The following is a 21683-nucleotide window of genomic DNA, read 5'->3' on the forward strand; positions in this document are numbered from 1 at the left end:
AAGAGTGTAAGAAAAAAAGGTCCAAGAAATCAATGTGCAAGTTCGATCAGTCATAAGACACCCAGATGATGTCAAGGCATTAAAATTCTTCATAATGCATGAAGGTTTACACCCAAAGTCCATCCTCCTGAGACTCTACGAGCAGAAAAAAAGGCAGTAGCGTTAGGGAGAACTTTTGAATCCACGGCAACCATCAGGAAATACCAAATGCAGCTGGCAGAAATGAGTGAAAGTGAGATTTACGAGGAAATATATCTCTTACCTTCTTGGTTAAACCCATAAAATCATTGTCCTGATGTCAATCAAATATTGGCCTAGTTTGCCTTATAATACAACAATTATGCTAGCACACTCAATGAAGGACCTAGGATCCTTGACCTATCACCAGTGAGCAGTGATTCCTAACATCTCTGGGGCTCAACAGGTGGAAACCTCCCTTCAACGATGTTTCACCTATATAGTCCAACGACACCTCCAGGAAGCTAGGATTAACTCTGGTGGCCCAGATTCACCCCCACTAGTGCTAGTTTACACTGCTCCTACACAATCCAAACAGCACTGCCACATTCAGCTGATCCTGACCTGTTTAGAAGATGCTCCAGGTAGTGATTAGTGCTGATGCTACCAGTTAGCTAGTGCAAGATGATGAATACCTAGTACCAACTACTGAAAAAAAAGGCAAGGAAACTAACTCTCCAACCCCCTCTAAATGCTAATGCTAGCTGCAAGACCACTACCACGTCCAAAGCAAACTTACCACTGACAAGCCAGACAAACTTGCTAGTGGTTAACCTAATGTTAACCACCAATAGCTAAAATACTTCACTACTTCAGACTTCATCAAGATGCAAACTGCTAATTGCTAATGCTACCCAACAAGAAAACACAAAAGACAAAGACTACCTTACAGCACAGACTTACCTGAGGTGGCCGCATGGTCCCAGAGAGACTCTAACAGGCCACGCCCCCACCTTATCGACACTTCCTCTTCCTGGATCTCTGCCCATTGGAGGAGGGAAAAGAAGGCGGGGAAAGCAGAGTGAAGGAGAGATCTTGTCCTCTGCCTCCCTCTAATTCACCCACCAACTATTATTATTTCTCCTAATCCATCTCCACTGACTAGATCTAGCAGCCTCATCTGTCATGTCCCTCACCATCTTCCTCAGACTCTACAACAAAGCCCCTACACCCCACCTCAACTGGGCCAACTCTGGTTTTCCATCCCCTCTGCTCAGTTTCTGTCTTTAAGTCTGCATATCTAGCCTTCTTCCTCTCATAAGCTGCCTCCACTGATTATTAACTCAATGAAATACAGTCTTGTCCTTCACAGACCACAAAACAATGTCTGGCCTTTAACTAGTTCACACTATTTCTTGGGGAACAACAAGCTTTCCTCCTAAATCTACCTGCGTTTTCCAATCACCAGCTCCTACCAGGCGGCTCCTGCCTCCTTCCTGACTTAAGGTCCCCATCCTTCACCCCCTCTTGAACAAATTTCACCACTAACTTCTCCTTACTAGAACCTCCAGAATTCATCTGCTTTCTTCTCTCTTCAATTCTTGCAGCAGAGCTTCTCAGCACCTGATCATGCCGGCATGGTCGATAGGTAAACTATCAAAGACTTGATTGGCTCAGCTTACACATCAATGGTAGCATTTTTATTCCATTTTTTCTGTGTTGTTTGCTAACAGAAATGAGACACAAAATGACAGAAACAAGACAGAAAATGACAAAAACAAGACGCAAATTGACAGAAATGAAATAGAAAATGACAAAAAATTAGACAAAATGACAGAAACAAGACACAAAATGACAATTGAAATAGAAAATGACAAAAATGAGACAAAATGACAAAAACTAGACACAAAATGACAAAAACAAGGCACAAAATGACAAAAAATTAGACACAAAATGACAGAAATTAGACACAAAATGACAGAAATGAAATAGAAAATGACAAAAACTAGACACAAAATGACAAAAACAAGACAAAATGACAGAAATTAGACACAAAATGACAGAAATTATAGAAAATGCTACAAACTAGACACAAAATGAGAGAAACAAGACACAAAATTACAAAAATTAGACACAAAATGACAGAAATGAAATAGAAAATGACAAAAACTAGACACAAAATGACAAAAACAAGATGCAAAATGACAAAAACGACAAAATGACAAAGGAGACAGAAAACGACAAAAATGTCAACAAGGTTGCGAGCATGTTGTGGGATGCATTTTCCATGCATAATTATTTTAAATATTATGTTGATTAAAAAACATATTCCAACAATTACAAGAGACATGACTGAAAAAATATTGCCAATAAAAGGAGATTTAAATTTAATTTTAGCTGTTTTGAGATTCAGTTTGGTCATCAGAGGAGTGGGACAAGAGAAAAATGGCATTTTAGGGGGAAGTCTAGGCTTATTTGGTAGTTTTTTCATAAATTTTTTTTAGATTTGGTCTCAGGACAAGAGCATTTACACAACTGCTTCATGTTTCAGTATTCTGTCCATGGATGATTTGAAATTTGGGATGTAAAACGTCCTCCAACTCTGGAACGACCCTTTAAAACCGCTGAAAAAAAGACAGAACAGGACAAATAACCCACGAGCCGGAGAACGTGGAATGTTATAGATATATACTTTATTAATTCTCTCTGATAAAATAAAATTACAAAATAATTTCAACCTCAAACGGCACTTTCCTCGTTGATAATTATCTAACGTGTCGATAATACATAGATCATAATTGTCATGACGAATGAGAAGAATACTAGAGTTTAATAATAATCATAATAATGTAAGATATCGGCTCTAACTGCGTTTAATCGTAATGGTAGAAAAAGACTAAGCAATACAAAGCTAGAGTTTCGTTAACAGCATTTACTGTACAATATTCCAAGCGTATGTAATTCAGTATTCCGGCCACAGCGTGTCGCTATAACACAGTTTTCATTTATTGTCTCTCCTCCTCATCCTCCTCCTCCATCATGTGTTCTTTATTCATTCCTCCATGGCCATGTCTCCTTTTGTAAGGTTTTTATTTGTGTCCGCCACCTTTCTGTCGTCCGTGTGCAGCACTCTAACAAGTCACATTCTTCACAGTTATTCCCTCGGAAACATTGTCAAGACACTCCGCCACGCCTCCCCCTGCTATCTGTCGTCCCCGGCGACAGCAGCCTCTTATTGAAGTCCATTTAAGAGAGAGCACTTTGGTTGTTGAGGTGTGTGTGCATCTGTGTGTGTGAGTGTGTGTGTGTGAGTGTGTGTGGCAGTGGAAGTGATCGAGCGAGCAGGAGTGGTTTTCTTTTCAGCGTGTTTCTTTACATTCATGATAACAGTGAGCTGTTCTGGACTATGGAGTCACAGGAGTGCCACATCAAAATATAAATGAATAAATAAATAAATAAATAAATGTGGAAATATAAAGAGAAATAAACGAATGTGGAAATATAAAGAGAAATAAATAAATAAATAAATGTGGAAATATAAAGAGAAATAAATAAATAAATGTGGAAATATAAAGAGAAATAAATAAATAAATGTGGAAATATAAAGAGAAATAAATAAATAAATAAATAAGGAAATATAAAGAGAAATAAAGGAAAAAAACAAAAGGTAAAAGCAAAGACAAAATGTTCCTTTTTATTTATTTCTCTTTATATTTCCATTTATTTATTTATTTCTCTTTATATTTCCACATTTCTCTTTATATTTCCACACTTATTTATTTCTCTTAATATTTCCACATTTATTTATTTATTTCTCTTTATATTTCCACATTTATTTAGTTATTTATTTCTCTTTATATTTCCACATTTATTTATTTATTTATTTATATTTTTATGTGGCACCCCTGTGACTCCATACTGGACGGCAGTAGGACGAAACCCGCAAAATATCACTCCAGCGTAAGGGAAATTCAGCATGTTTTTTTTTTGTCATTTTAAGGACGATTTGAATGGAAGTGAAACAACACAGCATCTCAGTAGAGCTGCAACTCATCGTTATTCTCATTTCAGGTGATTTTCTTGATTGATCACGAGTTTTTGGTTAATATAATGTCAGAAAACAGTGAAAAAATGTCAGAAAATGGTGGGGGGGAAAAATCGGAAAATGGCTCAACATGTCATTGTTTCCAACATGAGAGATGTCCTGTTAAAGATACTCAGCTTACTGTCATAAAGGAGAAAAGAAATCAGAAAATATTCATATTTAAGAAGCTGCGATTTCAAATTCAAACCCTTTTTTCTTAAATAAAAACACCTCAAAGCAATAACTGATTGTTAAAATAGTTTGAGACTCATTTAAGCTGGCAGCTCATTAATTAATCGTTGCAACTTTACGCCTCAGTCAGCAACAGAATATTTAATATTTGTATTTAGATTTATTAACTGATGCCTTGTTTAGTCTATAAAACATCAGAAAATTGTTAAAAATTACAATTAGTGTTTCCCTAAAAGCCAAGATGATAAATGTCTTATTAAATATATTCAGTCTAGTGTCATTCAGGAGGAAAGAAACCAGAAAATATTCACATTTAAGAAGCTCCAATCCCAAAATTTAGACTGTTTTTGCTTTAATGAAAAACAATCAACCTGATTAATGTAGAATCAAACTAGCTGGACTATCCAAGATGTAGAACATATGTTTAAAGCTTCCTAAAGTTAGTAAAACTCTGATATCTGTGCTGTTTTGTGAGAAAATACTGTCAGCTTACAGTGATACAGCTAAATCAGTGTTAAATTCAGCACTTTTGTTATTTTAGGTACATATTTTTGTTCAGAGAACCAAAGTAAAACAACACAGCATCTCAGTAGAGCTGCAACGTATTTTCATTTCAGGCGAATAAATGCCAGAAAATTATGGTAAAATGTCAGAAAATGGTGAGAAAATATCAGAAAATTGTGGAAAAATGTCAGAAAATAGTGAAAAAATGTCAGAAAGTGGTGGAAAATGTCAGAAAATGGTGGAAAATGTCTGAAAATAGTGGGAAAATGTCAGAAAGTTATTGAAAAATGTCAGAAAATAGAGAAATAATATCAGAAAATGGTTAAAAAGTTTCAGAAAATGGCAAAAAAAATGTCAGAAAATAGTGAGAAAATGTCAGAAAATGTCAGAACATTATGGAAAAGTGTCAGAAAATAGAGAAATAATATCAGAAAATGGTTAAAAAATGTCAAAAAATAGTGAGAAAATGTCAGAAAATGGTGGGAAAATGTCAGAAAATGGTGAAAAATGTCAGAAAATGGTGAAAAATGTCAGAAAATAGTGAAAAATGTCAGAAAATGGTGAAAAATGTCAGTGTTTCCAACACGACAAATGTCTTGTTTACAGGTATTCAGTTTACTGTCACAAATTAGGAAAGAAACCGGAAACACTGTAAGAAACCAGAAAATAATTATATATAAGATATATATAGAATTATATATAAGATATTTGAAATTTAGACCGACTTAAACTCAGACTAATAAACAGGATGGTTAGTTTTAACAGCTTTTCTTATAAAATATCAGAAAAAGGAGACAAATGTCAGCAAAGATCAAGATGACAAACAGTTGATTGATTTAACAGATTAGTTGTTGCAGCTCTACACGTCAGCTAATTATCATGTTTATTGTCGATTATTTTCTGCATTGATTGATTAGTTGTTTGGATCTTAAAATGTCAGAAAACGGTGAAAAATGCAAACATGATAAACGGCTGGTTAAATATCTTTCAGTTTAGTGTCACAGAGGAGGAAAGAAACCAGAAAATATTCACATTGAAGAAGCCAGAATCCAAACATTCACTTTTTTTTTTTTTACTCAAACTGATTACAGGAAAACAGTTGGTGATAGCTGAGAACTATTTGGTTAATCTTTGCAGTTAAATGAAAATAAACATTAAAATCTTCATAACTGCGAGATTTAGTTCATTTTCTCGACTATTTTTCTTTCAAAATTACTCAACTATTTAGCTAATTAAAAGCTAAATAGTTGATTACAACAGTTAAGAACAAATCGATTCATGTTTGAAACTGTGCAGTAAAAAGAGCATCAAAACCTCAATGAAAGTTGAATTTACTGCAAGACTGGGCTCATTTGAGTGATTTTTTTCTTTAAAAATGACTCAAACTGATTAAATAATTAGCAAAACAGTTGGTGATTACAAGAACTAAGAACTAATCGATTTACGTTTAAAACTATGTAATAAAACTGACAATAAAATCTTGATAAAAGTTGAACTTACTGCAGGATTTAGTTCATTTTGATGAGTTTTATTTCTTTAAAGAATACTCAAATTGATTAAATAATTATCTATATAGTTGGTGATTATGACAGCTCATTCAAGCAATTCTTGATAATTTTCACTGGAGATGATTTTCTTGATTAATCGATTAGTTTTTTGGTTGATAGAATATCAGAAAAAGTCAATAAAATGTCCATCAGTGTTTCCCAAAGTCCAAGATTACAAAGATATTCAGTTTACTGTCATAGCGAGGCAGAAAAATCTGAAATTATTCACTTTTAAGAAGGTGGAATCTAGAAATTTACACTTTTTGTCCTTAAAATATGACTAAAACTGATTAAATGTTAGCAAAGTTGATTACAACAGCTAAGAACTGACTGATTTATGTTTGAAACTAAAAAAAATGAGCATCAAAACCTTGATGAACGTGGAATTAACTGCAAGATTTAGATCATTTTCGTGACTTATTTCTTTAAAAATGACTCAAACTGATTAAATAATTAGCAAAAAGGTTGGCGATTACAACAGGTGAGAACTAATCGATTTAGCGCAAGATTAATTCATTTTAGTGAGTTTTATTTCTTTAAAAAATACTCAAACTGATTAAATAATTGCTACATTGATTAACGCTTGAGGCTGTGCAATAAAACAGAAATTAAAACCTTGATGAAAGTTGGATTTACTGCAAGATTTAGTTCCTTTTCGTGACTTTTTGTTCTGACCAATTGAAATAAATTGATCAGTCTGTCCGGTAAGTAACTTAACCCACAGCGACTTGATTAATCGTCGCAGCTCGGATTGATTTAAGTAAATAAAAAAGAAAAGAAAAGCAAAGCAGATGATTTATTACGTTGGACAAAGTTTAGACGATCTGTCGGGGTAAAACTGAGCAAACCTTTGTGCAAAGCGTCGATTCGTTTGTGTTTTAATCTTCCGTCAGCAACCACCCGGACATTCATGGACGAGTAATTATTAATTTCCTGTTTGGTGGCATGAACGTAAACTTCATTTCATTGTGTGAATGCAGTAATAAAGTCCTGCTGTAGTTATTTCACCTCTCACAAACGCTTGGTTCACATCTGGAGCTACAGATTCCTGCAGGCGAGCGCTTAAAATGTCACAACTACGCACTGAAAGTCTAAACTACTGCATCAGCTCGCGCCCACAGGAGAGAAGTCGTCTAGGCGGACAGTTTTTTTGTCGTTTTTTTTGTGTCTAACATTGCTTGGCAGTGCTCTACGGAGTGCATCAAGTGCTTGGCAGTATAGGCTTTAGTATCGTCAGGTGGGCTTAGTGCATCAGATGTGTTGGTGTGAGCGCAAATAGGGCGACGTTGTGTTGTTTGGTGTTTGTGCCGTGAAGAAGCGAGTACAAACCCCGTGTAATATCACTTAGACGTCACATGAGTCTAAATTGCACCACTTTGCAGCAATCAGATCACCTCTAAGTTGAACAGCAGACAGTTCAGATTGACTATATCCTAAAAGAGATGCATTACTGAGATTCAAACCTTCGTCTACCTTTGCTGGAGGGGTTGTGTTGCTCTAATTTCCTCTTTGAAACACCCCAAAGTTGTTCCATTGGGTTTAATCCTCTTGTTGTCTTCATTTACGGGCACCAAAAAAAAATATTGTTTCCTTGTCCGAAAAAAATTCTGCAAAAAAAAAATTCACCAAATTTGCGAAAATTTGCAAAACCTTCAGGAAGAAAATTCCAATAATTCCTTAAGTTTTGCTTTATTTATTTTTTTTAAAAATCCCCAAATTTGGCAAGAAAATTCTTCTAAATTTTTTTAAAAAGTGAGTAAAAATCTTCAAAAAAAATCCTAAAAATATCTAAAGTGATTACATAAATATCAGTAAAACTTCTATTTTCTTTAAGAACATTCACAAAAAAAATCAACCAAAATCCAGTGAAATTCGCTGCATTTTGGTTGATTTTTTTGTCAATGTTCTTACGAAACATTTTTTACATTTCTTTTTTTCCTACCAAAAAATGTTTAAAGATTTCCCAAAAATGTTGAAAATGTGGACATCAGAAGTGTCACTGGGGTAATGTATTTTTTTTCCACATTTTCAAACTTTAAAACGGGTCAATTTTGACCTGCAGGACGACACGAGGGTTAAGTCAGGCCACATATTCGTCCAAGTCGTAGTTTTTCCTCCAGAAACTGTTTAATTTTGTGCTTCTTTCAGCTTCCACAGACTGGGAGTCATCTAGTCAGCCAGTATTTTGGTTTATCCTCAGACTTTCATCTATAAATGTCATCTCCCCATATCATCACACTTCCACCTCCGTTCTTCACTGTCAGGACCATGCATCCACTGTGGTAGTCCTGGTCAGGTTCACACCAAACATGCTGGACTCCATCTGAACTCATTTATCTTCATCTGACCAAAGAATGTTCTCCAACATCCATCAGGCTTCTTTTCATGCGTTTTAGCTCCGTATAACTTGTCTTTTTGAACCAAAAAACTCTTTCTTGTCCTCCGTCCATAGAGGTTGATGTTCTTCACTGTCTGAACTTTCTAGAAACTCTGATTTTCATTGATAACTCCTGTACTAAACCTGAAGCAGCTGTTGTCTGTTTTTTACAGCTGGATTGTTGAAGTAGTTCACTGCCTGTGGAGTCATTTTAGGAGGACAACCACTGCAGTCATGATTAGTGGTACTATGACTCCTTCACCTCCTGATTGCTGCTGCGGCTTCGCTTTAGCTGATCCTACTGGATCATCTTCCATCTTTGAGAAGTCCCACAATCAGATATTTCATTTCCTTTAACATTTCCTTTCCATGTGGAGCCATGATGCAGACACAAGCTGTGTTTCCGTTACCCTTAGATATGTGCAAAATGTAAATAGCGCAATAAAAAAAACTGGTAATGGAAACACCTGAATTTCAAAAAAGGACTAAAATATCGCTAAAAAGTTTTTACGCTCTCATGAGGTGGATTTTCAGACGTTTCCATATTGAAAAATATCGCAAAAGCGCAACGGAAACACTTTTTCAGCAATTATACGTCATCAGACGTGACGTAGCTGGTCACATGACCAGTTCTCTCGGAGCAAACATGGCGCGGTACGTGTGGACAGAAGAGGAGACCGAGGCTGTGTCCGAAATCACATACTAACGTACTATTCATACTAAGTGTGACGTCAAAATAAGTATGTAGTGCGTTCACATTAGATAGTATGAAAAGACTGAGTACGCGAGAAATACCCGGATGTATACTATATCCGGAAAAATTTTAAGTATGCGCGGTGACCACACTAGTCATACTCAACCGCCCCATAATGCTTTGCGAGCTATCCACCAAAATGCAAGCCTCCGCGGGATATGTGGCCGGACCGGGGCGATTTTTATTTTATTTTATGTGGTTAAGTAGTCATCCTAATCACCCCACAGATTTGAGAAATAGCCGTTTTCTGACCAACGTTTTAAATTTGTCAGACGCCTCACAACGTGCTACTGAATGCTAGCAGCTAGTTGCAGCAGCTCGCTTTGCATAAAGAACAAGCAGCAGCTACCTCCAGTAGCCTGCAGCTACAATTGAAACGATTCGCATAATCTGGTTAATAACTGCATGAGGAGTGCCGGCTTGGAATTGCCACATTAATTATGCGACTGTTGGTTAGCGTAAAATCGACCTGAAGCCGGCATTCAGCCGAAATATTTGATAGCCGTACTTCCGGTTTTTGTTGTTGGAGGTTTGAAATGCATTATGGGAAATGTAGTAGTATACTACAGTGTGAACGGTTGGCATTCTAATCATACTTATAGTACATAGTATACAGTATATACTCATTGAGAATGTAGTATGTAGTACATTAGTATGAGATTGCGGACACAGCACGAGACTTTTCTTGCCATTATTCTTGAGAAAAACATCACTGGCATACTAGACAGCAAACAGCAGAGGAATGCAGTGTTAGAAGGAGATAGAAACGTCCATCTTCCTGCAGTGAAATCTCGCGGGATGATATTTTACGAGTTAAGATGCTTCTGTCCAGAACAACCTTCAATGGAAACACGTTCAAAGCGAAATATCGCTTTTATTTTGCGAAAAACTGTAATGGAAACCCAGCTACAGATACAGTCCATGGGCCCAAAAAACTGAGAAAGTTCTGATGTTTACAGCTCACTTTAGAACCATGTTTGTATAGTTTCACAGCACTGACTTTCCACTTTGTGGCCTGCATGGGTGTTTGTTTTTGCTCGTTCACAAGAGGAAAAACTCGACTGTTCCGCTTAGAGCGAATGTGATTATTGAGAGGTGATGTAATTCCTCCTAACACAACATTAAAGCGGTATCACACAGGGTTGTACTGGCATCTCTTGTGTTCTGTAATCTGCGTGTACATGTGCGGTGTTTGCCACTAGTTTTTTTTTTATGGTCGTATTGATCGAACCTTCTGTTAAAGGGATGCTCGTTAACACACAATTAGCATTCAGATAGAAAATACATCATAAGGATAAAAAGTCATGGTCATTAATTCCTGATGAAGGGAGATTGGGAGAGGGGGAAGGAAAGAGGGGAGAGAAAGAGAGAAAAAGACTAGAGAGAGAGAGAGAATAAAAGGCCTTTTTCAGTAATAGGAGTGGATTCCATTTCGGAGTTCGTGTAATTATTCTTCGTTGTTTCTCCTCCTCTCCGTTTCCCCTCCTCGCCATTTCTCACCCTCCAGACATCTTTCCTCCCCCTCACACCTTTTAGAGTCTCCATTTTATCTCCATTTTTCTTCCACTGCCTTCGTCAAGGAAAAGCGCCACAAAGTCCCTAACATGTCTCATCGCTCATCACGGTCCTCCATCTTAATCCCATTCCTCCTCCTCTTCCTCCCTTGCGGAGGTTCAGAGGATCGCCTCGCGTTTCCTCCGTCCTCCTCGCTAGTCTGAGAGGATCGGAGCACATCTCCTCCTTCCTCCTCTCTCCCTGTTTTTAATCCTGTGTTCGTCCTCAGCAGCTGGAGGTGCAGGTGTTAGGGGTGGCCTCCAGACTGCCCTCGGGACTCAGGGGCGGAGGAGGCGACAGCGGCGACTCCAAGGCCAGAGCGGCGACCTGAACCGGGGGCGGCGAGGGAACGACGGCGGCCACCTGCACCGGAGAAACCGGAGCCGCCGCGGTCAAAGACGGGGACAGCGGCACCACGGCTCCCCCGCCGCCTCCCCGGCCGTCCCGGACGTCCCTCTCCCGCAGCAGGTGCACCAGGGCGGCGTGCTGGGCGCTCAGCGTGGCCGACAGGTGGGCGGGCAGGGCGTTGAAGCCGGCGGTGAGCTGCTCCACCCGCTGCTCCAGGGACAACATCTGACGCTCCAGGTCCTCGCTGCGGTCGTTCAGCTCCGACATCAGCTCATACATGACGCTCTGCATCTGCAGGAGGACAGGAGGACAGGGGGACAGGGGGACAAGGGGACAAGGGGACAAGAAGACAGGAGGACAGGGGGACAGGAGGGCAGGGGGACAGGAGGGCAGGGGGACAGGGGGACAGGAGGACAAGGGGAGAGGAGGACAGGGGACAGGAGGACAGGGGGACAGGGGGACAGGGGGACAGGAGGACAAAGGGACAGGGGGACAGGAGGACAGGAGGACAAAGGGACAGGGGGACAGGAGGACAGGGGGACAGGGGGACAAGGGGACAAGGGGGCAGGAGGACAAGGGGACAGGAGGACAGGGGGACAAGGGGACAGGAGGACAAGGGGGCAGGAGGACAAGGGGAGAGGAGGACGGGGGAAGGAGGACAGGGGGACAGGGGGACAGGGGGACAGGGGCAGGAGGACAAGGGGACAGGGAGACGGGGACAGGAAGACAGGGGGACAGGGGGACAGGAGGACAGGGGGACAAGGGGACAAGAGGACAAGGGGGCAGGAGGACAAGGGGAGAGGAGGACGGGGGAAGGAGGACAGGGGGACAGGGGGACAGGGGGACAGGGGGCAGGAGGACAAGGGGACAGGGGGACAAGAGGACAAGAGGACAAGCGGACAGGAAGACAGGGGAACAGGAAGACAGGGGGACAGGAAGACAGGGGGACAGGAAGACAGGGGGACAGGAGGACAAAGGGACAGGGGGACAGGCGGGGACAGGAGGACAAAGGGACAGGGGGACAGGAGGACAAAGGGACAGGGGGACAGGAGGACAAAGGGACAGGGGGACAGGAGGACAGGGGGACAGGGGACAAGGGGGCAGGAGGACAAGGGGACAGGAGGACAGGGGGACAAGGGGACAAGAGGACAGGAGGAAAGGGGACAAGGGGACAGGAGGCCAAGGGGACAAGAGGACAGGAGGAAAGGAGACAGGAGGACAAGGGGACAGGAGGACAAGGGGACAGGAGGAAAGGAGACAGGAGGAAAGGAGACAGGAGGACAAGGGGACAGGAGGACAAGGGGACAGGAGGAAAAGGGGACAGGAGGAAAGGAGACAGGAGGAAAGGGGACAAGGGGACAGGAGGCCAAGGGGACAGGAGGACAAGGAGACAGGAGGACAAGGAGACAGGAGGACAAGGAGACAGGAGGAAGGGGACAAAAGGACAGGAGGCCAAGGGGACAAGAGGACAGGAGGACAAGGGGACAGGAGGACAAGGGGAGAGGAGGACGGGGGAAGGAGGACAGGGGGACAGGGGGACAGGGGGCAGGAGGACAAGGGGACAGGGGGACAAGAGGACAAGAGGACAAGCGGACAGGAAGACAGGGGAACAGGAAGACAAGGGGACAGGAAGACAGGGGGACAGGAAGACAGGGGGACAGGAGGACAAAGGGACAGGGGGACAGGGGGACAGGAGGACAAAGGGACAGGGGGACAGGAGGACAGGAGGACAAAGGGACAGGGGGACAGGAGGACAGGGGGACAGGGGGACAAGGGGACAAGGGGGCAGGAGGACAAGGGGACAGGAGGACAGGGGGACAAGGGGACAAGAGGACAGGAGGAAAGGGGACAAGGGGACAGGAGGCCAAGGGGACAAGAGGACAGGAGGAAAGGAGACAGGAGGACAAGGAGACAGGAGGACAGGGAGACAGGAGGACAAGGAGACAGGAGGACAAGGGGACAGGAGGACAAGGGGACAGGAGGAAAGGAGACAGGAGGAAAGGAGACAGGAGGACAAGGGGACAGGAGGACAAGGGGACAGGAGGACAAGGGGACAGGAGGACAAGGGGACAGGAGGAAAGGAGACAGGAGGAAAGGGGACAAGGGGACAGGAGGCCAAGGGGACAGGAGGACAAGGAGACAGGAGGACAAGGAGACAGGAGGAAAGGGGACAAAAGGACAGGAGGCCAAGGGGACAAGAGGACAGGAGGACAAGGGGACAGGAGGACAAGGGGACAGGAGGAAAGGGACAAGGGGACAGGAGGACAAGGGGACAGAAGGAGGTGACTCAGGGTTCTTCTGAACAACCCACACAGATTGCAAAGACGTAAACAGGAGCTTTATGAGGCCTGTTCCTTTCACTCTCCACCCGAGTGTTTTAGTCACATTTTAACCCACTGTGGGCTTACTTTTCACTGCAATGTAAAGTTAAAGTAACTGGTACTGTATTTTACAGAAATTGAAAAAATCTCAAGTTTATATTGTTTGTTGCTGTGATTCTGGCGATTTCTTACAAGCATGACGTGTTTTTCAAACCAGTGAACAGGTTTTATGGTTCTGAAGGGTTTTTTTTGTTGTTGTTGTTGCAATCTGGATTATTTCTAGTGAATTTTTGATTTAAGACGTGCAAAAAATAAGTGACTGATTAAATACTACAATTTCAAGCTTAGATTTAGTTCCGTTTTCTCACATTTCTGATGTTTCTTGCTGTCATAAATGCTGTAATTTGGGTGATTTCTTACAAGGATGACGTGCTTTTCAAACCTGTGAACAGGTTTTGGGGTTCTGAAAGTTTTTTTCCACAATCTGGTTCATTTCTAGTGAATTTCTAAATAGGATAAGCAAAAAAAAAAAAGATTTTGATGAAATATGACAATTTCCAGCTTAGATTTAGTTACATTTTCCTATGTTTTCGATGTTTCTTGCGTCACGAATGCTGTAATTCTGGCGATTTCTTACAAGGACGACGTGTTTTTCAAACCTGCGGCTGGTTTTGGGGATCAGAGGGTTGACAAATGTTTTTAAAAAAAATGCTGGTGCTGAATAAAAAGAGCGAGCAGAAGGACAGCGAAAGGCTCTAAAATCAAAGAGGAAACGGGGTAAAGCTTTGGGAGGACGGCGACAAAAAGAAGAAGAAAAAAAACATCCACGAGGAGCAGAAGTTAGAATGACAAAAGAACCCGGGCATTGTAACGCTGTGAAGAAAGAACGAGAGGGAGAATGAAAGGAAAGCAGCAGAGTGTTCCTGCCGTGCACATCCCGGTCTCCGTAACCATGGCAAACGCACAAGTGGCCAATTGAGATGGAGGATGGCATAATTGCAAAATATTTGGTGCTAAAGGCAATGACACAACTACGCACACACCCTCGCTCAATCTTTGTCTCCTATTCAAGTCTCACTCACAGCATGTACGTGTGTGTGTGTGTGTGTGTGTGTGTGTGTGTGTGTGTGTGTGTGTGTGTGACTGTGGAAAGACACACTCACACACACCGACACACGTGTGCGCTCACATTCTCACTCAAACACCACACGCCAACAGAAAAACACGAGCGCCGCCCTCCCTCCCCGCGTTTCCTCCTCGCTCAGTCATCCCCGCTTTAACACTTGTTCCGGTTGCTAGGCGACGCGAAGCTACGGAAACGGGCAGGTCAGCGCGGAAACGGAGGAATGCCTCTGCGATTTTTTAATTTTTTACTTTTTTTTTAGCTGAAGCCCGTGCGCACACGCATGATCTCACCTTTGACAGGTCCACCAGCGTGTTGGCCTGATCGCTGAGCTTCCTCTGCTCCATCTTCACGCTGCGTAATCTGCAAACACACACACACAGAGAAGTAAAAATACACAAATACCCAGCTGGAAATACTCTAAATACTCGGTCCGGAGTTAATCCCTGCGGGTCCAGACAGCAGCAGCGGTCACCTTGCTGGGTTCAGCTCCGTTTTCTATCTGGATTTGTACAAACAGCCGGCACGCCGTGTGCTCACAAACCCTGTGATTTGGTCATGAAGGTGAAAATACAGCTGCTCTGTGGAGGGAAAGGCTGGGATTTTAGAGGCTTTTCTATATTTTAAATATGAAAAAAAAAAACTAGAATTCACAGCGTGTACGTGTGTGTGTGTGTGTGTGTGACAGTGGAAAGACACTCACACACACCGACACACGTGTGCACTCACATTCTCACTGAATTTACACATTTAATGCAACATGGAATTTAAAAACCTGTAGCTGTTATTTAACCCTACACAGATACGCATATTCATTTGTGATCGGCGGTAGATTTGAAACCACATAAGATCGATCAGTAATTCTTTTTGCTTAGAAAGTCTGGGGAGTTCTACTAACATTTCACACGTTCACCAGGTCTCGGAGCGCTTTTTTGTTGCAGTGATGGGTTTGTAAAAACACACAATAAAGCCCACATAACAGAAATCTTTGGAAACAAGACCACGGGATGTTGTACAACTCTTTTACGTTTACAGATTTAAAGGAAACAGCTTTGCTATTTCTGTATTTTGAAAACTTATTGTACTTTCAAGCAACTTATTGCAGTAATTAAGACATAAATCAGTAAATATTATTAAAACTTGGGATATAAGGGTTGTATTAATGTAAAGCGAACAAAAATACTCCAAAAAAATTGCCCTACATTATGTAAAAATGTATGTCCTGGCAGATTTGCACAGTGGCAGGTCTTAAAGGGTTTAAAGAATTTCTGCATCACAGCACGTTGAAATTTATCATAATTTCTCAAATATTTGCATCTTTAAAATAAGAAACTAATTTTTTTGAGTAGTGTAAATCTACTTGTAAATTTATATAAATTTAGAGACAATTAACATAAAAAGAATGATTGGTTCTGAGATTTACATAAATTTGATAAATAAGACATCTTGCTCATTATTTCAACATTTTTGTTTGTAATTATACGTTATCAGTGGATCATATCTACGAGCATTTTCAATACAACAGTTTTTACACATGTAAATATCCTTCATTACACAATAAAAGCGTCAAAAATACACATGACTGCAAATAAAATTAAGGCTAGAAAGTGCATTTTAATTAAGGAACAATATTGTATTTTTATGAGATGTTACTAAACCCTCCTGCTGTCTTCATCTACGGGCACCAAAAAATGTTGTTTCCTTGTCCAAAAAAAATCCAAAAATATTCAGCAAAAATATTCCCCAAATCTCTGACAATTAGCTAAACCTTCAGACAGAAAATTCCAATAATTCATTAAAAGTTTCCCTCAAAAGTTTTATTAAAAAAAATCCCCCAAATTTGGCAAGAAAATTCTTACGAATATTTTTTAAAAATAAATAAAAATCTTTTTAAAAAAATCCTAGAAATATCTGAAGTGATTACATATATATCAGTATAACTTCTAATATTTTCTTTAAGAACATTCACAAAAAAAATCAACCAAAATCCAGCGAAACTCGCTGGATTTTGGTTGATTTTTTTTGTGAATGTTCTTAAAGAAACTTTTTTTCAAACATTTCTTTATCCACCAAAAAATGTTCAAAAATTTCCCAAAAATGTTGAAAATGTGGACATCAGAAGTTTCACTGTAAAAACTGATATTTCCCCCACATTTTCAGATTTTAAAACGGGTCAATTTGACCCGGAGGACGGCACAAGGGTTAATTTCTCCAGTGTGTCTGATATCATCTGTACGCTCAGAAAACAAACCCAGCTCTCTTTGTGTGAATTTTTTTATTTGCCATTGTCTGTATCATTATATTTATATTATTATTACATATTACACATAATTTCTCAGGTTTTACATACAAATATCCTTCATTACACATAAAAAGCTGAAAAACACAGATGATCTCATGTAAAATCAAGCCGAGAAACTTCATGATATTTATGAAAAATATGACTGTAAACCGTCTTAAACTGTGTTTTTATTTATTTTTATTCATTTAATGATTTTTTGCAGTAATACTTACTTTTTTGGAGTAATTTCAAAGCTTGTATAAGTAAATATTATTCTGTGTTTTTGTGAGATGGTCACTTTTGCCTTTTTGAAAAATTTTCATTATATTTTTAATATAAATTGTCTCTTTTATACTAGTGTACTGAAGGTACATTTAAGGTTCTTATACATATAAATATTCTTCATTAATCAAAAATTAAAAATCCTTTAGAATAAACAGAATTAACATTATTGTAAAATAATGAGAAATGACCACATCATAAAAATATTTTTTTTTTGCACTTGAGTTGCTTTTTTTCCCTCTCTTTTTCTTTTGCAGTGTCAAACCTCTGGAGTAAAGAGTAGTTATTATTAAGAAAACTTCAGGGGAATTAAGGCCTGCAGGGAAATAAACTCAATTAGATAAAACACAATAAATCACCTTACTTCAAGTCCAATTAAAAACAGAACCGGTCCGCCTCTGAAAACACAATACAGTAATTATTCCTGAACTCAAAGCCTAATCTGTGTTTTCAGAAAACAAAACCCGGCGGCGGCTCCTCCGTTATTAGGAAGTGAAGACAGATGAACTACTTGAACCACATTTTCTGTCTATAAAAATCTCTTAATCCAGATTAACGAGACAAAATGTAATAAATGAGTATTTATCGTCGTCTCTTCTGCTGGAGATGTTTGATAGTACACAGCGCTGCCATTATTCAGAGCCACAGCTGTATTTCCTGGAGTGAACCTGCCCTTCAGTGGATGATGAATCACTGAGTGTGTTTGCAGGGATTCATGCATTTTATCTGACGATCAGCGTTGATTCAAACGCCGTGGGTGGACTGAAAGCACAGCTGATTTCAAAGGATTCATCAGCTCAGTGCGTGTGTCGTGCTCTCACTGATGTATGGAACGCAGGAACTTAAAGACAACGTCCTTATTTGTACCATTAGAATAAGGTTTGACCAATACATGGATCATTCCACAACTGAAGGACATTTGGGCTTCAAAGTGCTAGAAAAATAAACCTTCTCTTCTACAGTTTTCTGCTCCATATTGATCAGTAACAGGTAATAAAGTATCAAAGGCTTGATTGGTTCAGCTTCCACATCAATGGTAGCATTTTTATTCCATGTTTTCTGTCTTGTTTGCTAACCCTACTCTAATCCATGCTAATGTGATCTTTTTCTCAGCAGTAGCAGCTAGATATTTAGCTAGCTGTTACTGCTGACCAAGAGGACAAACTGACTGATGGAAAACAGGAAAAAGAATGAGTCTGATCCTGATAATATGAGGTAGAGTGAGACGTTCAATCAAGGCTGACAATGAGATGAAAATATGGAAAATGGAAGAGAGGACATAGCTTTGCTCTACACATTCTTTAGGAAAACTGTTTGATGGTGTAAACGACAAAAAGAAGACAGAAAACCACAAAAACAAGACACAAAATGACAGAAATGAGACACAAAACCACAAAAACAAGACGAGCGAGACAAAAACACCACACAAAATGACAAAAACAAGACAAGAGCGAGACAAAAAACCCCACAAAAGACATTAAACGACAAAAACTAGACAAAACAACAAAAATGAGAGACAAAACGACAGAAGCGGGACACAAAATGACAAAAACGAGACATAAAACAACAAAATCGAGACACAAAAGACAAAAACGTCATTAACAAGGTTGTTGTGGGACACATGTTCCATGCATAATAATAATTTAAAATGTTATTTTGATTTAAAAAAATGTTCCCACAATTACAAGAGACAATGAAAAAATAAAAAAGAAGATTTAAATTTAATTGTAACGGTTTTATTGAGATTTAGTTTGGTCATCAGGGAGGTGGGGCAAGAGAAAATGTCATTTTAGAGGGAACTCCAGACTTATTTGGTATGTGGCATACTGGTTCCCAGTTTGTTTTTGTCCATTTAAACTGATTCCCAGTATGTTTCAGCCCCGGACCTTGGGAAAGCATGTACCCATTTTTCACATCCTTGTCGTAAGTCCTGACATGTCCTGAAAACAGGTGTGTGTGTGTGTGTTTGTGTTCTTGTACTTGCTACATTGTGAGGACCAATTTCTGCATTTAACTATCAAAGTGAGGACATTTTTTACAAAGTGAGGACATTTTGGCCGGTCCTCACTTTGAAACAGCCATGTTTGAGGGTGAAGACTTATTTTTAGAGAACAGGTATGAATTGAGGTTTGGTTAGGGTTAGGGTAAGGATTAAGTTTAGGCAATCAGTTGTGATGGTTAAGGTTAGGGTAAGGCTCTAGGAAATGCATTACGCTTATGGATGTCCTCACTAAGATAGAAGTACAAACGCGTATGTGTGTGTGTGTGTGTGTGTGTGTGTGTCATGCTCTCACTGGTGTATGGCCTGCAAGAACTTCCGCTGGTGTTTGCGGACTCTGGAGTGGTCGATCTTCTTCATCAGCTTGGTGTGTTTGTAGATGAGCCAGGTCTCCCTCAGCACGTTGGCCGCTGCGTTCTTTATCTGCAGCAGAAAAACACACGTTATTGTTAGCAACAGGTAGCCCAGGAGCAGGCAACAGGTTCTCCATTGTCTCCCTGCAAAGAGAATAAAACGGCATCCTTCCTCTTTGTCTCGCTTGCCGATGCTTTTCACGTGCACGGCTCTGTCCTCGGAGAGGTTGGCAATGAGAACCGACAGGAGTCTCTCCCTCCACACTTCTTTCTACGCTACGTCTCCGGCACATGGAGCGATTCAGTTCATTAAAAGCGGCCATCTTCAATTTTAATTACGACAACAGCTGAAAGAAACAATCAGCGCTGCTCTTAAACTGGCAGTCAGAGACGTTCTCATGCCCGCATAGAGAAACAGCCGCGTAGTGATGCTGGATGGTGTTTTTCTACATTTTATCAGTCAGACAGAAGCTTCAGCTGCTTCTAGTTTGGATTATCTGAATGTGACATGCAAGATTCAGTTTTTCTGCAAAATATATCGAAAAAAATGCAGAATTTGTCACCATGGCTGTTTTCAAAAGGACATTAATATTTATCAGTAATTAAACGTTCCTCTATATTTTTATTTATTTATTTATTTTTTTATTAGTTTATTTGAACAGGGAGAGTGCACATTAATCAACATTTCTGTAAATGTACCAGTTTTAGCTATAAAGCTAGTTTCCAACTGTAGTCCCTGCACAGATGAAAATGCCAGCAACAGCAAAACAAAATAAGAGTAAATAATTCATTAAAAAATATATTGCATTCCTAACTGGTGCAAAAACATAATAATTTGTATGTTTCAGTCTCTTTAAACCTCACTGTCAGTGGACTCGGATCAGGATTCTTTACATTCACTGATCTCCATATCAGCTGCTGAGAGTCTCATGTATATGTCACAGGCCAAATTAGAATCCAGGCAGATTTAGAATCCGCCTTGGCAGAATTAGAATTTGATTCTACCATGTTCTACCAAAATCCTACCATGGTTGTTGTACGGATTTCAATCTTGATATATCAGTTGCCTGTTTATTAGAAAGAATAGCCCTAACCCTCTAACAGGATTTTGGTATACAGTATATGAAAAAAAAACAACCCAGAAACTACTTTGACAACATAATTTTTTCCCTGTTTATTTTGCCAAGTGTTGAGGACAAAAGTTGACATTACTTCTGAAGTAATTATTTACCTTGTATCTAAAACCAAATTTCAAGGTACATAATGTTAAGGAAAACAAATAATTACATTAACAGAGCATATCATATTCAAAACCCTTCAAATTTCAATCTAGCCTAGGCGAAATCAAATTCTAATTCTGCCTAGGCGGATTTAAATCTGCCTGGATTCTAATTTCGCCTGTGACATATACGTTCTCGTTTCTATATGTTGCCACGCAATTACAACCCCAGGGGTCTGACACCCAGCGAAGAGCAGCGAGGAGGAAACCACGGAGAAGGAGGGAGAATCTGTGAGGACATAAATTGAATGAGAGACTTCAAAGAGATGCTGAGCACTGAACAAAGAACAATTATACCCCCGTCTGAGGAGCACAAAAGATCCCGGCAGCTCGGCTAATCAGCACCCATCCACCGCAGTCAAGGACTGTTCGCTCACATACACGCCTACACACACACACATGCACACACATGCACACACACACGCATGCTGCTGGCTGCAGATGAAGAGAGTAGGAGGCTGTGGGCCTGCAGATGTGTTTTCAATGACAGAGGAAGTCAAACCAAAAAGAGCTAATCTATACATGACATATACGGCTGCTGCTGCACTGCTAACTCCTCGCTAGCAGTCAGGATTTATGACAGACGTATTAATAAGTACTTTCATACTGCTTGTTTAGTGCTGAAATATTCAAACACAGAATGTAAATCACATAAATGCTTAGGCTGCGGCGTACAGAGGAATTACTCCAGAGTTATGGTGTAATCTTTAGTGCTAACGGTGGATAA

General features: G+C 40.1%; 1 protein-coding gene across 5 annotated transcripts in view; it reads right to left on the reverse strand.

Annotated features, from left to right (window-relative positions):
• Positions 1-2631: 2631 nt before the first annotated feature.
• kcnn3 (potassium intermediate/small conductance calcium-activated channel, subfamily N, member 3) overlaps positions 2632-21683 on the reverse strand; it is a 103893-nt gene continuing 84841 nt past the window's right edge. Inside the window, exons 8-11 of one of the 5 annotated variants that reach the window (XR_007945465.1) lie at positions 19620-19747; positions 15056-15125; positions 3825-11609; positions 2632-3712 (exon numbers count right to left, since the gene is read on the reverse strand). Coding sequence is in view for 4 of the 5 variants with exons in the window: in XM_022199472.2 (XP_022055164.2) it covers positions 11196-11609; positions 15056-15125; positions 19620-19747 (612 nt within the window). In the remaining variant the exon portion in view is untranslated. Of the gene's footprint in view, positions 11610-13497; positions 13617-15055; positions 15126-19619; positions 19748-21683 lie in introns of those variants that run through there. The other 4 variants (XM_022199472.2, XM_051956953.1, XM_051956954.1 and 1 more) reach the window with 4 other exon arrangements.

This window comes from Acanthochromis polyacanthus, chromosome 12 (assembly GCF_021347895.1).
Source record: "Acanthochromis polyacanthus isolate Apoly-LR-REF ecotype Palm Island chromosome 12, KAUST_Apoly_ChrSc, whole genome shotgun sequence".
Lineage (NCBI taxonomy): Eukaryota > Metazoa > Chordata > Actinopteri > Pomacentridae > Acanthochromis > Acanthochromis polyacanthus.